Here is a 19,258-nt window from a genome sequence, read left to right as displayed (position 1 = left end):
TATACCAAGATGACAGCAACCCCACCTCTGCCACTCCCAACTACCCCGGCATTTTGTACACGACTCTCAACTGGACTTATAGTGAACTCCGCACTTTGTTTTTGTGAATTTTGATATTTCTGTAAAAATTGTAAATATAACTCACTGTAAAATATTGAGCACCAGGTAGCCACAGTAGGAGTGTGAAGCCCTTTTTTGTTACTACCTTTTCTCCTGTTTTGGGTTAGGAGTTCAGGTTAGGCACACTGTCATTTGTTTTGCATTTATTTGGTTGTTTAGGTAATACAGGGATGGTGTTAGAATTTTTGTTTGTTGTTTTGGGCATTGCTCTCGTCTGAAGTGAATAAAATAGCTACGTATTACAACACTTGGTCTGGTTTTGATTGGGAATGGAAGCAGTGGTGGGGCACATCATGTTATGTCTAGGTTCCCCTAGACCGGGGGCATAACAGTGCTGGGAAGAGGGATGTCTGAAACACTTCAGATGAGCAAATGCATTGATGGATGGATGTCTTATCTTTATACTCATTGATAATGTAAGACCTTCACCCAAAATAATATTCAGAGCCAGAGGTTGCACATTAAAGCAAGAATTCTGTAAATACCTTAACAGCTAACCTTTTTATTCGTGAAAATAAAACTATTTGATAATGTTTTATGAATAAAAGCTTTTTCTATCAGTGCTTTTTAAAAAGTAGAAAATTTTTACTAACACTTAAAGAAGGAGCATGTAACCCGGTTGCACAGGTGGGGTTAAAATATAAGTAAGAGTAAAAATAGTAAAAAAATAAGTAAAAATCAACTTCATGTTGATGTTTGTTCTTATTTTATTTTATTATCAAAATATATATAGGCAAGTTCATTTATTTTTATGAGAGGAAATTTTACAGTGCAGTTTCCGTCCCGAGAGAGCGCACATACGAGAGAGAGAAAAGAGCATGACTCACGTACTTTGTTGAGTTCGTAAGTGCTAATAATATTGATGTTAAAACAACAATTGAAGTCAGAAAAGGAAAGAGGAAAGTTTTCATGTAGAAGCTGCCAAACGTCAGGAGCCCCGTTGTCATCGGGTTAACGATACTTCTCTTGTCTCGGTCAGGTCTTTTTATTGGAGTGAGAACCATCTGGAAATCCAGCAGAAGACCTAGAGATTCCATAGATGGCGAGCCTCCCAGTGGATCTTCAGGAACCCAGCAACCTCACGGCCGCTGAATAGTTGGATGAGTGGCCGGCCTATGGTGGGGTTGCTCCAGTCAGTGGAGTGGTAACCAGTTGAACATCACACAAGGGTGCATCCCAGAGAATATTGACCCGTCAAAAGGCATTGACTTGACTTTATTAGAAACTGCTGTGGAAAACCTTCACAAGGAGAACATTCTACATTAACCAAAGTGATCACTAAATGAAAAACACTATTAAGGACTATTGTTTTTTTTTGGTTAAAGGGCCAAATTTTATTTTCTGTAAATATATTTTGTCATTGTATTGTTCCATATGTATATAAGGCAAACTAAAGTTCCAGTTGGCAAATTCATTGATGGCTCATGTTATGTTTGGTGACTGTTGCACTGACGCTTGGCTCCTTTCGAACTTAGAGGGAGGTGTACTTACTCGAGTGGGTTACAAGCAGTTTATTATAATTCCACCTTCTTATGTCTGGGACGCTCTAACCATGAACTGTTCCTGTTAGGAGGAGGAAGAAAAGCACAATTTCCAATTTTCACTTTGCTTTGTGATTTGTGTTGTGTTGTGATGAATGAAACACACTCTGGCCTTTTGTACTCAACATGACTATGATTATTTTATTCTACCACACAATCAGTGGATGCAGAAGCAAAACAGTTGCTGCTTTTTGCTCCATAATCAGATTAAAAAGTTGATATTATTTAGTTTCACTGGCGTGTTAAAAACTTCTATTAAAACTGACACCTTAACGAACAATTTGGTATTTTCTACAATCCTTTACTGGAAATTCATACCAGGAACTAGAAAGCAGCGAAAAAAAAAAAAAAAAAAAAACAACACCACAATACTTGCAAAGACAAAAAATAGTTTGAGACTATGTTAAGCTTTTAAAGTTCCAGCTATCAGAAGTGGCTTTGGCTGCAAACAGCAGTCAGATAAGCCATTCTTCCCACACTGTTGGTTCTTTAAATTTAAAAAAAAGATTATATGAGATCAGAGTAGCACGACATTCAACATCTCGAATACTGTGTGTGATTCTTGTTGCTGATTGAATAAGCAAAGTCATGAGCCCTACTTCCTCTTTCAGAATGCGTTGTTTTCAGTCAAACGAAGACATTGGGAGAGGACGACTGGTTTTAAAACAAACTGCTGCTTTGGGTAAGAGCTGCTTCATACTCACTAAATTATTCACTATTTTGTGAGATTTTTCTAAGACTGTTTGGAATAATGAGTCCAAATAAATCCTTCCAAATGTGTGTGAATGAACTTTGACTTTTTAAAACTGGAATAAAAGATTGTAACATAAGTGGACTGCAGGGGTAAACAGTTCTAAAGTCGTGCATTGATTTGCATTTAACAATCTTTAGTCGTTTCACAGAATTTTTTGTTCTGACAAACAGTTTAGATTATATGCATAATAATAATAATAACAATAATGATTCATATGTATTATGAAACAAAATGACTTAGTGTTGCTCGTATACTGAGGTGTATTTAGACTAAATATGACTACTTGGGCCAAAGCTAGTCCTGATCTTGGTATGTGTACTCAGGGATGGTGTTTTTGTTTTCTGGTAGTAAAATATGTATTTTCTTTAATAGGCAGCTCTTTTACAGTGTTTTTATTAGGTTTCCCATGTTCTGTTGTGTCCTGAAACACAATAAACTTATATGTCTCTTGTGCATGTCTGACCCACATAATTGTTTGAGGGGATGTTCAGCTAGCAGTCAGATGCCTTAGATTTTGTCTGTTCGTAAATTCATTCATAGTCTAAATCTGTCACACTAAAATTTGCTCAAACTAAACGGATGAGAAAGGTGCTCCCAACCTGTGTTTTATGAATAGTTCAGGAAGCATGCATCATACATGTTAGGATATAATCCTCATGTATGGAACATTGGACTGAAGAATAGAGAACTGCTAATGTATGATCAAGAAAACAAAACTCGTCTAAAAGACGTTTTGAGTTTTGCCTCTAAAGCATTTCCCACACAAAAGCAACCACACAAAAGCAGAACTGTCAAGTCGTTTATGTTGCAGTGTTCATAAAACTAACACGAATTTTGCTGTGCTTTTTATCTCAGAACAGTCAAGATGTACCCGTGCTGCTGGCTCGTCCTGGTCGCTCTGATCCCTGTGACCTTAGGCACCAACCCTGGAGTAAAGGTCAAGCTAACACAGAAAGGCCTTGAATATGGTAACACTCGCTGCAAACTTTACTTCTATTAAGTGATAAACCGGTTATGTCACGGACTCTATCATCAGGTTTGGTCTTGTTTTAGGCCGGGAACTGGGGTTGGCTTCAATCCAGCAGGAACTCAAAAAGATCAAAATCCCGGATATTTCAGGGACAGAGCATGTGTCTCCCATTGGAAAAGTCCAGTACAGCCTGTCAAAGTAAAGCAACGTCACTGTAAATTCTCTTCAAAAGTGTTGCATATTTCAGGTGGTATAAGTTTGTGTCTTTGTAAATGGGTATATTGATTCCTCTAGTATGCAGATAGTGAATGTGGGATTTCCACAGTCTGCAGTGGATCTGGTGCCAGGTACTGGTGTGAGACTGTCTATCAGTAATGCTTTCATCAGTCTGCATGGGGACTGGAGGGTCAAGTACCTCAGAATAATGTGAGTGGCCAAAGATTTCTTCTTTGAGCTGTACCGTTGAGTGCATTTTGTGATATTTCTGCTGCAGCAGTGACTGCTCTCTATCAACAGAAAGGACAGCGGCTCTTTTGATCTGAATGTAAACGGACTCACTATCACCACAAGTATCGCCATCAGGAGTGATGAGACAGGCCGACCTGCAGTCAGTAGTGTCAGCTGTGCAGCCAGTGTCGGCAGTGCCAGCATCAAGTTTCACGGTGGAGCCAGGTAAAACAAAGCTTTCTGCCTGCTAAGTTTGTAATTATCTGACAGAATAGGAATTTCCAGTTTTAACTGTCATGCTGGACGTACTGCAAACTCTCTTATATTTCCTATTTGTTGCAGTTGGCTGTACAATCTCTTTAGAAGCTTCATTGATAAGGCATTGCGTGATTCTTTAGCGAAACAGGTGAGAGGAAACCAGCCTTAAACTCGCTGTTTTTATCGATCGCTATCGCGCTCTGTCATATACAGCTCAACTAGTTGGGGGCCAAACTAACAACAGATGCTCCTGGCATAAAATTAAAAAGTGGCATTAAATGGAAAATACAGATTTGTCAGTGTCCAGTTTTGGGAGCAGTATATTTGCTTTTTCCAGTCAAAAATCACTGTTTGATATTGATATCAGTGTTTGATATGACACAGAGTTTCTCTGTTCTTTATTGTTGCAGCTCTGCCCTCTGGTGAATAATGCAGTATCTAATTTGAACCCTCACTTAAAAACTCTCAATGGTAAAAAAAATCCTTTCACATAAATTATTAAGATGTTTCAATTGTGCTGAACATATAACTGATTTTCTACCATACTGCAGTTTTAGCCCAGGTGGACAAGTATGCAGAGATTGAATATTCAATGGTGTCCTCGCCCACGGTGTCATCGTCTTCTATAGAGTTGAACTTAAAGGTAAAGAAATACATTTCAGAATCTAAAAAGTAAGTATAAAGACACAGAAGATTTTATGATTTATTTTTATCGTCTCTTTTTCCACTCTTTAGGGTGAATTTTACAACATCGGGAAGCACCAGGAGCCTCCAGTCTCCCCCACACTCTTTTCCCTGCCATCCCAGAACAACAACATGCTGTACATGGGTTTATCTGCCTTCACCGCCAACTCTGCAGCCTTTGTCTATGATAAAGCTGAAGTCCTCAAGCTCTACATCACAGATGATATAGTGAGTCTCCTGCTCCTGGTTCCTTCACTTTTCATGGGGTCAAAATGGTCTGAAAACTCTCCCTCTGTCACAACAGATCCCTCAAAGTTCTCCCATAAGACTCAGCACTAAATCATTTGGAATCTTCATCCCACAGGTGAAAACACACACTCTGTTTTCATAATCAGAATGATTTCCTGTGGCGATTTGTCAGATATGTCATGGTATATTTTCAGATTGCCAAGCTCTACCCAGGCCTGATGATAAAACTGCTGGTGAAGACGGTGAAAACTCCTATCATCAGTTTTCAACCCAACAACATAACCATCCAGGCCACTGGCACAGTGACGGCCTACGCCATCCAACCCAACACCACACTTTCCCCTCTTTTTGTGCTGAACTTAGTAGGTTACACAGATAACAGGCATTAGTGTGCTGTAGATTATAAGGAAACAAAAAAACTCAATTTTCACAACTTTGTTTACAGGACACCAGTGTCAGCACCCAGATGTTTGTCAGTGAAATGAGGCTGGCTGGAGCTGTCAGCCTTAACAAGTGAGTTACTAAAAAATCAATACTCGGTCTCAGAAGGGAAAATGGGGCCAAAAGGTCTTCGTAATGAACGTTGCAGTCTAATTTTGCCTCATTTGCACAGAATGGATCTGACCCTGGGGACAAGTTATGTTGGGGCGTTTCAGGTGAGAGCTGCATTTTAACATGAGTCATAGTGTCATTCACCAGCAGTACAAGTCTAACAATCTAACTCTAACCTACAGGTCAAATCCCTTGATAAGGTCCTCCAAACGGTGCTCAAACTGGTAGTGATACCCAAAGTGAATGGTGAGTTGCTGTAGTTTCAGTTTTTTCTCAAAATGAAATAGGTGCCAGGCCATGTACTTGCTGCTGCACACAGAATAAAACCAAGTTTTGTTAACTTCTAGGGTCATTTTTTTTAGATGCTCGTGTTAATTTCAAATCAACGATGCACAACCTTCGCCTTTTTAAAGTTATTTCCAAAAACCAATGGGTTTACAGTCGATGCCATGCAGTGAGCTGATTTCTCGACTATCAAATAAAGGACAATCTTATTATCTGTACTTAGAGTTAGTGACATTATCCATCTATACGACTGTACATTTAGTGTTTTTAATGCTTCCAGAATCAGGTTAGGTCTGTTCAATGGATCACGCTGGTTTCTTTTGAATCTGTGTTATATCTTAAAACAGTCAGATGGCTTTTGTGGGTTGTGCTTTATGATTACATGTTGTAGTAACTTTTCTGCACATCAAATCTGATTTTTGTTTTCCTAAATGTGTTAATTTTGCTTCATAGCTATACTTGCAAAGGGTTACCCACTTCCTGCAATTGGGAAGATGAAACTTGTGAATACCCAGCTTCAGGTCCTAAAGGTCAGAGACATTGTATTTTCTATATTACTGCAGTGATTATTATAGTTTCTTTATGAGGGTTAATGTAACATTCATGATCTAAAAGCTATTATTAACCATTAACTGTTTTTCTCCCCTAGGACTACATGCTGATTGGGACAGATGTTCAGTTCATGGCTTGAAATTTAATCCAGAAAATTCCCATGGTTTACTTTTGCACCAGGGGATGTCACCACGATGGAGCACCGAGAGCAATTATACAACTAATGCAATTACCAGCTTGAGAAATACAGTTTGCATCTTGATTTTGCTTTAAATTGTTACCCTTTTTGTATTTTTATGCATCATCTTAAATGATCAGCTTTTCTACATAGAAAATGCAAATGAGGGGCAGTGAGTTTTTCCCGTCAGTGCAGTCCTGTCATAACACAGGATGTTCTGCAATATGAGATTCACCGTTGTCGCCACAATCATCTCTTCCAAACCAACATGCTCCTTTCAAAGCAGATTACAGAGCTTTATGCTGACTTTACTTGGGTTCTTTCTCAACGTTTCTGTCTGTGTAACTCACACAGCAAATCTACATTTGTGCTGATCAAAGATGTTTGGGTTTTTTTTAGTTTTGGTTTACTTCAGACAAAACCTGTCACATTATTGTGTATTACATGATCCTAGAGGGTTTCAGGATCAGTTTAATATGAACATAAACACATTTGGTGCTGAATGTTTAAATATCATTGTAGTTTTCATAGCTCAGCACAATTGTCCAGTTTGTCTTCAAAGTCAGATGAGAAGAAGGAAGTGTGGCAGTCTGTCTTTACAAACTAAAAGCCAATTTCCTGTGAAGTCACCTCTGTCTATCAATGGCAAGTTCCAATCATGCTGGTGTCTGACGCCACATGTTCATCAACCTGATGCCTAGACAGAGGCTCACAGTGTGCCACTGTGTCTCTCAGGGAGCTGTGACTCAGGGCTCAACCTCTCAGAGTCTGGGAGTTAGACGGAAATATCTATATTGAAAGACACAAAACATCCAACATAAATGAGAGGATACAGAAAAATCTCAAAGGAAAATTTGATATTTGTAAAACTACTGGTTGATGAGTGTTAAAGGAATTTTCTATATGGTAATCTTCATTTGTCTTATGATTTTATAGTTGAAAGCCTTTTACGTGATTCTATTAAAACATCTGAATTACTGGAATAGATTTTTATTTGAGCATGAGAATACAGACCTTTCAATTTGAAACTGCTGAAAAACATACATAAATATACCCAGTACTCGAGGTAATAATCATGGGTTAAAGGCTTATAGCCATATTAATAACTTTCTTCAGACATATTAATGTTGCCTAATCCTGAATTGTGTATGTGACATTTCATTTTTCCTACTGAGCCTCACCTGCTACAAATTATACAACGGAGCTTAACTGAAGGTATTGGCCATATCAGTCAGGCTTTATTTGAAAAGACTCTTTGTAGTTTCATCATCTCCATGAACGGAGCCCTACCTTTATCTTCTCTAGCATTAATAGGTCCAGCGTTGGATTCTGAAGTATGAACAGCATCATCCTCTTTGGGGAAAATCACTTTCATATTGCCATCAGTTCTCCCACACAGGTCCTTGGCAGATCTTTTACTTTCATGCATAAAAATGGAAACATGAGGTAAGCTGTGTTTGCCTTGTGACAGGTTCAAGTCCCCCTAGTACACAGGTACAGGACTGCAGAGTTACTAATCATAGTTTAGACTTAGAAACAATGAAGTCTTCCCTTCCCCTAAGAGACTGTAAAGTTTCATGAGCTGATGATTAAGCTTCTTCCACCTTCAATAAATGTTAAAAGCACATGTTCTGGAAAAATTACCAACTAGTGTTATGCCCACTGACTTTTACAGGAGCACAGTGTACTTTTCTTCTGCTGAAAAACTGAAGATTTAATTCTCTGCCAGAAAGCTAACGGCGCTGTTGATTTGTCTGTATATATAGAAATTCACATCAGAACCTATAGTGATTTCTAGGCTAATGGCATGGACAAGGGTAGAAAAATACCCTGTGACACAGCTTTTACAATTTTGGTCTAAATTGTGACTATAATGATGTACGGCAAGCAGTTAAGAAACTAGATTGTAATGGAAGCAGTAGCAGTTAGGAGGAATGAGATAAGCAACATTAGCAGTAAAAGAAAGTATCTGGTCAAAAAAAAAAAAAAAGCAGCAATGACTTCATGAGTTTTTTTATGAATAATATTGTAGCCATTAGGGAAAAGATTCACCAGATCCTCCCCCCAAATATTACACTAGCACTAAGGTTTTACTAGACCTTAGTGCCTCATTTGACACCATTGACATGGATTTGGGATTAAAGGAACCGCACTGCATTGGTTTAAATCTTATCTGTCAGACAGATTCCAACTTGTTTAATGTTAATGATGAATCCTTTTTCTGCACAAAAGTTAGTTATGGAATTCCACAGGGCTCTGTGTTAGGACCAACACTTTTCAATCTGTATATGTCACCTTTAGGCAAAATTACTCTGAAACATTCCATAAACTTGCACTGCTATGAAGATGATACCCAGCTCTATTTATCTGTGAAACCAAAAGATACTAACCAATTAGTCAAACTTGAAGTATGTCTAAAAGACATAAAGACATGGATGTCCTACAATTTCCTACTTCTAAATTCAGACAAAACTGAAATGATTCTCTTTGGGCCTAAAAAGATGAGAAATATGCTGTCTAACAATAATAGTTACTTTAGATGACATGACTTTGGCCTGCGGTGCTGCGGTGAGAAAGCTTGGAGTTATTTTTGACCAGGATTTGGCGTTTACCTCACATATAAGACAAATCTCTAAAAAAGTCTTCTTCCGGCAACGTAACATTGCTAAAATTAGGAGCATCCTGTCTCAAAGTGATGCCAAAAAACTAATCCATGCATTTGTTACCTCTAGGTTGGACAACTGCAATTCCCTGCTCTTGGGGTGTCCTAATAGCTCAAGAAAAAGCCTTCAGTTAATCCAAAATGCTGCAGCAAGAATGCTGACTGGAACTAGTAAAAGAGATTTTATATTCATATTTCACCTTCACTAGCTCTCTCCATTGGCTTCACATAAAATCTAGAATAGAGTTCAAAACCCTCCTCCTTACAAACAAAGCTCTTAATGGTCAAGCTCTATCATATTTAAAAGATCTCATAGTTCTGTATCGCCTGATTAGAACACTTTCATCCCAGAATACAGGCCCACTTGTTGTTCCCAGAGTTTGCAAAAGTAGAATGGGAGGCAGAGCCTTTAGCTATCAAGCTCCTCTCTTGTGGAACCAGCTTCCAATCCAAATTCGGGGGGCAGACACCCTCTCTACTTTTAAGACTAGGCTTAAAAACTTCCTTTTTGGATAAAGCTTATAGTAAAAACTGCTCAGTAAACCTGAACTAGCTCCTACTTAAGATGCTATAGGTTTAGTGTGTTGGGGGACTCCCGCAAGTGCAATGAGCTCCCCTCCTCTTTTTCTCTATACATGTATTTGTCACCACTGTATGCTATTAATTTTGTGTCCTACCAACCTGTATAATGTTTTGTCGTTGCTTTTTGTTGCTCTTTTCCTTTCTCCCTTCACTTTCCACTCACCCTAACCAGTCAAGGGAGATGGCCGCCCACCCTGAGCCTGGTTCTGCTGGAGGTTTCTTCCGTTAAAGGGAGTTTTTCTGCTCTACTGTTGCCTACGGCTTGCTCAAGAGGGATTTGTTGGGTTGCCTCTACATACTTGTGTAGTCTAGACTTTATTATGTAAAGTACCTTGAGATGACTTTGTTGTAAATTCACGCTATATAAATAAAGTTGAATTGAATGGAATTGAATTGAATGATCATTATCTTTGACCTACGGTTGTGACTCAGATGTCTTTGTTTACTACTCGCCACTAGATGTCACTAGAGCTCTGCAGCAGCATCACTTGCTCTTAAACTTCACCCCTCTCAGTTTTTGTTCTGCTCTAAAGAAAGCTTCTTCATAATGCACATTCTTAGAATTTGACATGATTTTGTAATTCCTGGGATTTTAAATTAAGGTGAAGAATATGAGGTGTAATAATGATTAGGTGTTAATTTATTATCCTTAAATGATCCTAAAAAAAAATCCTCACTCTATACTTATTATAGCAGCAATTTCATGTATATCTCTTCTCAGTCATCACAGATACACAAACTTAGAGTTTGATGTTGAAGGAGCCAAAGTATTTGCTGTGGGGCCCCCAACTTAGTCCGTTTCTTCCACACTCCACTATGCAAGAAACCCATTAGACCTGTGTGTCAGTTAGTTTGTGATGATTTGAATGAGCACAGCTTTGTTTCGGGTTATGCACCATAGTGAACACAGTACAAACTAAACGAGACAATTGGTCACATTGCACTGAATTATCCAATTGTTAGTTGATATTGAAATTAGCTGTGCAAGAACTTGTGTACTTGTTTACAAATCAACGAGTTTGTCTTGATTGATTAAATGATTCATTGAAAGCTTTGAAGAACCTTCCCAGCACCAAGGCGCCCAGTCAGAATCAGATTTACCCTGAGATGCTGAACGCTCTGGACACTTTTTTGTTACATGGAGATTGGGGAACATTCCTTTGGACTGGCAGACTGGATGGTGATTTGCATATTTAAAGAGAAGGACCAGAGGGTGTGTGGCAAATATTGGCACACAATATGTTTCAGACTATGTGGTTCAGTTGAACCACACCTTTAAGGTTTCAAGATTACCTTTCAATTGTGTGAAGTATCTGGGTCAACGGCTCCCTTAAGGGGACCTCAAGTGAGTTTGAGAATTTGGGTATTTCAAGGTGTTATTAACAAATGAGGGTAAAATGGATTTTCGTTGGGGTGAAGAAAAAGCAAAGTCAGAAGGCAAATCATCTTATTGGCCTGTCAACCTATGTTCCAACACTCACCTAGGATCATGCAGTTTGGGTAGCATAGAAACGAAACCACGAAAAAGATAAGGAGGTCAAACATTTAGTGTAGAATTGCATTGAAAGGACCTTGTTAGGCTGTTTTGGCAATGGAACCTTCCAGATATGCCCATGGGAAGAAACCAGACCACAACACTACTAATACCAGAATAATTAAAAAAATTATATGAGATCAGAGCAGCACGACATTCAACATATCAATACTGGGTGTGATTCTTGTTGCTGATTTAATTAGCAAATTATAAGTCATGAGCCCTACTTCCTCTCTCAGAATGCATTGTTTTCAGTCCAACGAGGACATTGGGAGAGGACGTCTGGTTCTAAAACAAACTGCTATTGATATTTCTTTAGGTAAGAGCTGTTGCAAACTCACTAAATTATTTATTTTTTTGTAAGATTTTTCTATGAGTGTTTGGAATAATGAGTCAGAATAAATCCTTCCAAATGTGTGTGAATGAACTTTAACTTTTTAAAACGGAAATAAAAGATTGTAACATAGGTGGACTGCAAGGGTTAACAGTTCTAAAGTGCTGCATCGATTTGCATTTGACAAACTCTAGTCTTTTCACTGAATGCTTCGTTCTGACAAACAGTTTAGATTACATGGATAATAATAATAATAATATTATAATATTTCAATATGTATAAATCATGAAACAAAATGACAGTGTTGCTTGTATCCTGAAGTGTATTTAGACTTAATATGACTACTTGGGCCAAAGCTAGTCCTGATCTTGGTATGTGTAGTCAGGGATGGTGATTTTGTTTTCTGGTAGTAAAATATATATTTTCTTCAATAGACAGCTCTTTTACAGTGTTTTTATTAAGTTTCCCATGTTCTGTTGTGTCCTGAAACTCAATTAAACTCATATGTCTCTTGTGCATGTCTGACCCACATATGTCTTTGAGGGGATGTTCAGCTAGCAGTCAGATGCCTTAGATTTTGTCTGTTCGTAAATTAATTCATAGTCTAAATCTGTCACACTAAAATTTGCTCAAACTAAACGGGTGAGAAAGGTGCTCCCAAGCTGTGTATTATGAATAATTCAGGAAGCATGCATCATAGATGTTAGGATATGATCCTCATGTATGGAACAATTGACTGAAGAATAGAGAACCGGTCATGTATGATCAAGAAAACAAAACTCTTCTAAAAGATGTTTTGAGGTTTTGCCTCCAAAGCATTTCCCAAACAAAAGCAACCACACAAAAGCAGAAAAGTCAACTGGTTTATGGTGCAGTGTTCATAAATGTTTTATCTCAAAACAGTCAAGATGTACCCGTGCTGCTGGCTCGTCCTGGTCGCTCTGATCCCTGCGACCTTAGGCACCAACCCTGGAGTAAATGTCAAGCTAACACAGAAAGGCCTTGAATATGGTAACACTCGCTGCAAACTTTACTTCTATTAGGTGATAAATGGGTAATGTCATGGGCTCTATCATCAAGTTTAGTCTTGTTTTAGGCAGGCAACTGGGGTTGGCTTCAATCCAGCAGGAACTCAAAAGCATCAAAGTCCCGGATATTTCAGGGACAGAGCGTGTGTCTCCCATTGGAAAAGTCCAGTACAGCCTGTCAAAGTAAAGCAACGTCACTGTAAATTCTTTTCAAAAGTGGTGCATATTTTATGTGGTATAATTTTGTGTCTTTGTAAATGGGTATATTGATTCTTCTAGTTTGCAGATAGTGAATGTGGGATTTCCACAGTCTGCAGTGGATCTGGTGCCAGGTACTGGTGTGAGACTGTCTATCAGTAATGCTTTCATCAGTCTGCATGGGGACTGGAGGGTCAAGTACCTCGTAATAATGTGAGTGGCCAAAGATTTCTTCTTTGAGCTGTACCGTTGAGTGCATTTTGTGATATTTCTGCTGCAGCAGTGACTGCTCTCAATCAACAGAAAGGACAGCGGCTCTTTTGATCTGAATGTGAACGGACTCACTATCACCACAAGTATCGCCATCAGGAGTGATGAGACAGGCCGACCTGCAGTCACTAGTGTCGGCTGTGCAGCAAGTGTCGGCAGTGCCAGCATCAAGTTTCACGGTGGAGCCAGGTAAAACAAAGCTTTCTGCCTGCTACGTTTGTAATTATCTGACAGAATAGGAATTTCCAGTTTTAACTGTCATGCTGGATGTACTGCAAACTCTCCTATTTCTTGTATTTCCTGTTTGTTGCAGTTGGCTGTACAATCTCTTCACAAGCTTCATTGATAAGGCATTGCGTGGTGAATTAGCGAAACAGGTGAGAGGAAACCAGCCTTAAACTCGCTGTTTTTATCATCTGTCATATACACTTGAACTAGTTGGGGGCCAAACTCACAACAGTTGCTCCCGGCATAAAATTAAAAAGTGGCATTAAATGGAAAATACAGATTTGTCAGTCTCCAGTTTTGGGAGCAGTATATTTGCTTTTTCCAGTCAAAAACCATTGTTTGATATGACACAGAGTTTCTCTGTTCTTTATTGTTGCAGCTCTGCCCTCTGGTGAATAATGCAGTATCTAATTTGAACCCTCACTTCAAAACTGTCAATGGTAAAAAAAATCCTGTCACATAAATGATTAAGATGTTTCAATTGTGCTGAACATATAACTGATTTTCTACCATACTGCAGTTTTAGCCCAGGTGGACAAGTATGCAGAGATTGAATATTCAATGGTGTCCTCGCCCACGGTGTCATCGTCTTCTATAGAGTTGAACTTAAAGGTAAAGAAATACATTTCAGAATCTAAAAAGTAAGTATAAAGACACAGATGATTTTATGATTTATTTTTATCGTCTCTTTTTCCACTCTTTAGGGTGAATTTTACAACATCGGGAAACACCAGGAGCCTCCAGTCTCCCCCACACTCTTTTCCCTGCCGTCCCAGAACAACAACATGCTGTACATGGGTTTGTCTGCCTTCACCGCCAACTCTGCAGCCTTTGTCTATGATAAAGCTGAAGTCTTTAATCTCTACATCACAGATGATATAGTGAGTCTCCTGCTCCTGGTTCCTTAACTTTTCATGGGGTCACAATGGTCTAAAAACTGTCCCTCTGTCACAACAGATCCCTCAAAGTTCTCCCATAAGACTCAGCACTAAAACATTTGGAATCTTCATCCCACAGGTGAAAACACACACCTCTGTTTTCGTAATCAGAATGATTTTCTGTTTAGCGATTTGTCAGATATGTCATGGTATATTTTCAGATTGCCAAGCTCTACCCAGGCCTGATGATAAAACTGCTGGTGAAGACGGTGAAAACTCCTATCATCAGTTTTGAACCCAACAACATAACCATCCAGGCCACTGGCACAGTGACGGCCTACGCTATACAACCCGACACCACACTTTCCCCTCTTTTTGTGCTGAACTTAGTAGGTTACACAGCTAACAGGCATTAGTGTGCTGTAGATTATAGGGAAACAAAAAAACTCAATTTTCACAACTTTGTTTACAGGACACCAGTGTCAGCACCCAGATGTTTGTCAGTGAAATGAGGCTGGCTGGAGCTGTCAGCCTTAACAAGTGAGTTACTAAAAAATCAATACTCGGTCTCAGAAGGGAAAATGGGGCCAAAAGGTCTTCGTAATGAACGTTGCAGTCTAATTTTGCCTCATTTGCACAGAATGGATCTGACCCTTGGGACAAGTTATGTTGGAGCGTTTCAGGTGAGAGCTGCATTTTAACATGAGTCACAGTGTCCACCAGCAGTACAAGTCTAACAATCTAACTCTAACCTACAGGTCAAATCCCTTGATAAGGTCCTCGAAATGGTGCTCGAACTGGTAGTGATACCCAAAGTGAATGGTGAGTTGCTGGATTTTCAGTTTTTTCTCAAAATGAAATAGGTGCCAGGCCATGTACTTGCTGCTGCACACAGATTAAAGCCAAGTTTTGTTAACTTCTAGGGTCATGTTTTTAGACCCTCATTTTAATTTAAAATCTGCAGCTCAAAAACAGCCTTCGCCCTTTTAAAGTCATTACCAAAAACCAATGGGTTTACAGTCGACGCCATGCAGTGAGCTGATTTCTCAACTGTCAAATAAAGGACAATCTTATTATCTGTACTTAGAGTTAGTGATATTATCCATCTATACGACTGTACATTTAGTGTTTTTAATGCTTCCAGAATCAGGTTAGGTCTGTTCAATGGATCATGCTGGTTTTGAATCTGTGTTATATCTTAAAACAGTCAGATGGCTTTTTACTTAAAATGAAAAGCATTTTGAGCTGCAGGTAATATGTGGGTTGTGCTTTATTATTACATGTTTTAGTAACTTTTCTGCACATCAAATCAGATTTTTTTTCCTTAAATGTGTTAATTTTGCTTCATAGCTCAACTTGCAAAGGGATACCCACTTCCTGCAATTGGGAAGATGAAACTTGTGAATACCCAGCTTCAGGTCCTAAAGGTCAGAGACATGGCATTTTCTATATTACTGCAGTGATTATTATAGTTTCTTTATGAGGGTTAATGTAACATTCATGATCTAAAAGCTATTATTAACCATTAACTGTTTTTCTCCCCTAGGACTACATGCTGATTGGGACAGATGTTCAGTTCACGGCTTGAAATTTAATCCAGAAAATTCCCATGGTTTACTTTTGCACCAGGGGATGGAGCCATGATGGAGCACACAGAGCAATTATACAACTACTAAAATTACCAGCTTGAGAAATACAGTTTGCATCTTGGTTTTGCTTTAAATTATTACCCTTTTTGTAATTTTATGCATCATCTTAAATGATCAGCTTTTCTACATAGAAAATGCAGATGAGGGGCAGTGAGTTTTTCACATCAGTGCAGTCCTGTCATAACACAGGATGTTCTGCAATATGAGTTTCACTGTTGTCGCCACAATCATCTCTTCCAAACTAACATGCTCCTTTCAAAGCAGATTATAGAGGTTTATGCTGACTTTACTTGGGTTCTTTCTCAACGTTTCTGTCTGTGTAACTCACCCAGCAAATCTACATTTGTGCTGATCAAGGGTGTTTGGGTTTTTTTTTTACTGCAGTTAAGGAAAAAAATGCTTTGACATCAATCACACACCACTCATTCAGAAAAAAACCAATCTGTCACAATACTGTGTATTAAATGATCCTAGAGGGTTTCAGTATCAGTTTAATACGAACATAAACCCATTTGGTGCTGAGTGTTTAAATATCATTGTAGTTTTCATAGCTCAGCACAATTGTCCAGTTTGTCTTTAAAGTGAGATGAGAAGAAGGAAGTGTGGCAGTCTGTCCTTACAAACTAAAAGCCAATTTCCTGTGAAGTCACCTCTGTCTATCAATGGCAAGTTTCAATCATACTGGTGTCTGACGCCACATGTTCATCAACCTGATGCCTAGACAGAGGCTTACAGTGTGCCACTGTGTCTCTCAGGGAGCTGTGACTCAGGGCTCGACCTGTCAGACTCTGGGAGTTAGACGACAATATCTATATTGAAAGACACAAAACATCAAACATAAATGAGAGGATACAGAAACATCTCAAAGGAGAATTTGATATTTGGAAATTGATGAGTGTTAAAGGGATTTTCCATATGGTAATTTTCATTTGTCTTATGATTTTATAGTTGAAAGCCTTTTACATGATTCTATTAAAACATCTGAACTACTGGAATGGATTTTTATTTGAGCATGAGAATACAGACATTTCAATTTGAAACTCCTGAAAATCATATGTAAATATACCCAAGACTCGAGGTAATGATCAGGGGTCAAAGGCTTATAGCCATATTAATAACTTTCTTCAGACATATTAATGTTGCCAAATCCTGAATTGTGTATGTGACATTTCATTTTTCCTACTGAGCCTCACCTGCTACAAATTATACAACGGAGCTTAACTGAAGGTATTGGCCATATCAGTCAGGCTTTATTTGAAAAGACTCTTTGTAGCTGCATCATCTCCATGAATGGAGCCCTACCTTTGCGAGCACATAGTCTCCAGCATTAATAGGTCCAGAGTTGGATTCTGAAGTATGAACAGCATCATCCTCTTTGGGGATAATCACTTTCATATTACCATCAGTTCTCCCACACAGGTCCTTCGCAGATCTTTTACTTTCCTGCATAAAAATGGAAACATGAGCTAAGCTGTGTTGCCCGGTGACAGTTTCAAGTCCCCCTAGTAAACAGCTACAGGACTTCAACTTTTTCCCACATTATGCAGAGTTACTAATCATAGTTTAGACTTAGAAACAATGAAGTCTTCCCTTCCCCTAAGAGACTGTAAAGTTTCATGAGCTGATGATTAAGCTTCTTCCACCTTCAATAAATGTTAAAAGCACATGTTCTGGAAAAATTACCAACTGGTGTTATGCCCACTCACTTTTACAGGAGCACAGTCTACTTTTCTTCTTCTGAAAAACTGAAGATTTAATTCTCTGCCAGAAAGCCAATGGCGCTGTTGATTTGTCTGTATATATAAAAATTTACAACAGAACCTATAGTGATTTCTTAAACCTAGGGAAGGAGCAAAGTTAGTTTGAGCAAAGTTTCATATTTCACAGTGAACAAATAACTAAGAACACACCTAATATTAATCTTCTTGTCCTATTCAGCTGTTCCCTTTCAGGGGTTGCCACAGCAACACATCTAATATTATATATAAATAAATGTTGAGTGATACAAAGCTATATCCTCGTTACTTTTATTATTAATTTGAAGAGTACAGTAAGGCTAATGGCATGGACAAGGCTAGAAAATAACCTGTGACACAGCTTTTACAATTTTGGTCTAAATTGTGACTATAATGATGTATGGCTCCACATGCACGAACAGGTAAGAAAGTAGATTGTAATGGAAGCAGCAGCAGTTAGGAGGAATGAGATAAGCAACATTAGCAGTAAAAGAAAGTATCTTTTTTAAAAAAAAAAGCAGCAATAACTTCATGAGTTTCTTTATGAATAAAATTGTAGCCATTAGGGAAAAAAATTCACCAGATCCTCCCCCCAAATATTAAAGATTGATTTTTATGTACAACAGCTCTAGAATCCTCAATAAGGGCCCTGTATCTATTAGACTGCTTTTCACCCATAGATCTCACTGAGCTAAGTTCAACTATCGCTTCCTCAAAACTAACAACATGTCTTTTAGACCCTGTTCATAGCCAACTATAGACCGATATCAAATCTCCCCGTTTTTTTCTAAAATCCTTGAAAAAGTAGTTGCAAAACAATTATCTGACCACCTGTACAGGAATAATTAGTATGAAGGCTTTCAGTCAGAGTTTAGAGCTCATCATAGTACAGAAACAGCACTGGTAAAAGTCGCCAACGATCTTCTCTTGGCCTCAGATAATGGACTTGTGTCCATACTCGTCTTACTAGACCACAACATTTTATTACAGAGACTGGAACATGGATTTGGGATTAAAGGAACCGCACTGCATTGGTTTAAATCTTATCTGTCAGACAGATTCCAACTTGTTTAATGTTAATGATGAATCCTCTTTCTGCACAAAAGTTAGTTATGGAATTCCACAGGGCTCTGTGTTAGGACCAGAACTTTTCAATCTGTATATGTCACCTTTAGACAAAATTATTATGAAACATTCCATAAACTTGCACTGCTATGCAGATGATACCCAGCTCTATTTATCTGTGAAACCAAAATATACTAACCAAATAGTCAAACTTGAAGCATGTCTAAAAGACGTAAAGGCCTGGATGTCCTACAATTTCCTACTTCTAAATTCAGACAAAACTGAAATTATTCTCTTTGGGCCTGAAAAGATGAGAAATATGCTGTCTAACAATAATAGTTACTTTAGATGACATAACTTTGGCCTCCAGTGCTGTGGTGAGGAACCTTGGAGTCATTTTTGACCAGGATTTGGTGTTTACCTCACATATAAGACAAATCTCTAGTAAAGCCGTCTTCCACCAACGGAACATTGCTAAAATTAGAAGCATCCTGTCTCAAAGTG

The 19,258-nt window shown here is 38.5% G+C and overlaps 2 protein-coding genes across 2 annotated transcripts; both read left to right on the top strand.

Annotated features, from left to right (window-relative positions):
• Window positions 1-2,238: 2,238 nt before the first annotated feature.
• LOC137127784 (bactericidal permeability-increasing protein-like) lies at window positions 2,239-7,569 on the top strand. The gene is made up of 16 exons (XM_067505189.1): window positions 2,239-2,343; window positions 3,276-3,383; window positions 3,469-3,583; window positions 3,680-3,811; window positions 3,902-4,057; window positions 4,175-4,238; window positions 4,501-4,561; window positions 4,642-4,733; window positions 4,826-5,002; window positions 5,079-5,138; window positions 5,218-5,385; window positions 5,469-5,536; window positions 5,637-5,679; window positions 5,758-5,821; window positions 6,314-6,390; window positions 6,510-7,569. Exons 1-16 carry the CDS (start codon window positions 2,250-2,252, stop codon window positions 6,549-6,551), a joined length of 1,521 nt encoding a protein of 506 aa, XP_067361290.1. The 5' UTR covers window positions 2,239-2,249; the 3' UTR covers window positions 6,552-7,569.
• Window positions 7,570-11,555: 3,986 nt separating this feature from the next.
• On the top strand, window positions 11,556-16,948 carry LOC137127783 (bactericidal permeability-increasing protein-like). Its single transcript, XM_067505188.1, has 16 exons — window positions 11,556-11,687; window positions 12,606-12,713; window positions 12,799-12,913; window positions 13,010-13,141; window positions 13,232-13,387; window positions 13,512-13,575; window positions 13,806-13,866; window positions 13,947-14,038; window positions 14,131-14,307; window positions 14,384-14,443; window positions 14,526-14,693; window positions 14,777-14,844; window positions 14,945-14,987; window positions 15,063-15,126; window positions 15,655-15,731; window positions 15,851-16,948. Exons 1-16 carry the CDS (start codon window positions 11,585-11,587, stop codon window positions 15,890-15,892), a joined length of 1,530 nt encoding a protein of 509 aa, XP_067361289.1. The 5' UTR covers window positions 11,556-11,584; the 3' UTR covers window positions 15,893-16,948.
• The last annotated feature ends 2,310 nt before the right edge of the window (window positions 16,949-19,258 follow it).

Source organism: Channa argus, chromosome 5, assembly GCF_033026475.1.
Source record: "Channa argus isolate prfri chromosome 5, Channa argus male v1.0, whole genome shotgun sequence".
NCBI classification, from domain to species: domain Eukaryota; kingdom Metazoa; phylum Chordata; class Actinopteri; order Anabantiformes; family Channidae; genus Channa; species Channa argus.
This window is presented reverse-complemented; position numbering and strand designations above follow the sequence as displayed.

Coding starts and splice junctions, on each gene's coding strand:
- LOC137127784 (XM_067505189.1), top strand. CDS start 2,250: ATGAGCCCTACTTCCTCTTTCAGAATGCGTTGTTTTCAGTCAAACGAA. Junction 5,003..5,078: donor TCTACATCACAGATGATATA/GTGAGTCTCCTG, acceptor CTGTCACAACAG/ATCCCTCAAAGTTCTCCCAT. Junction 5,537..5,636: donor GGAGCTGTCAGCCTTAACAA/GTGAGTTACTAA, acceptor TCATTTGCACAG/AATGGATCTGACCCTGGGGA.
- LOC137127783 (XM_067505188.1), top strand. CDS start 11,585: ATGAGCCCTACTTCCTCTCTCAGAATGCATTGTTTTCAGTCCAACGAG. Junction 13,388..13,511: donor AAGTTTCACGGTGGAGCCAG/GTAAAACAAAGC, acceptor TGTTTGTTGCAG/TTGGCTGTACAATCTCTTCA. Junction 14,845..14,944: donor GGAGCTGTCAGCCTTAACAA/GTGAGTTACTAA, acceptor TCATTTGCACAG/AATGGATCTGACCCTTGGGA.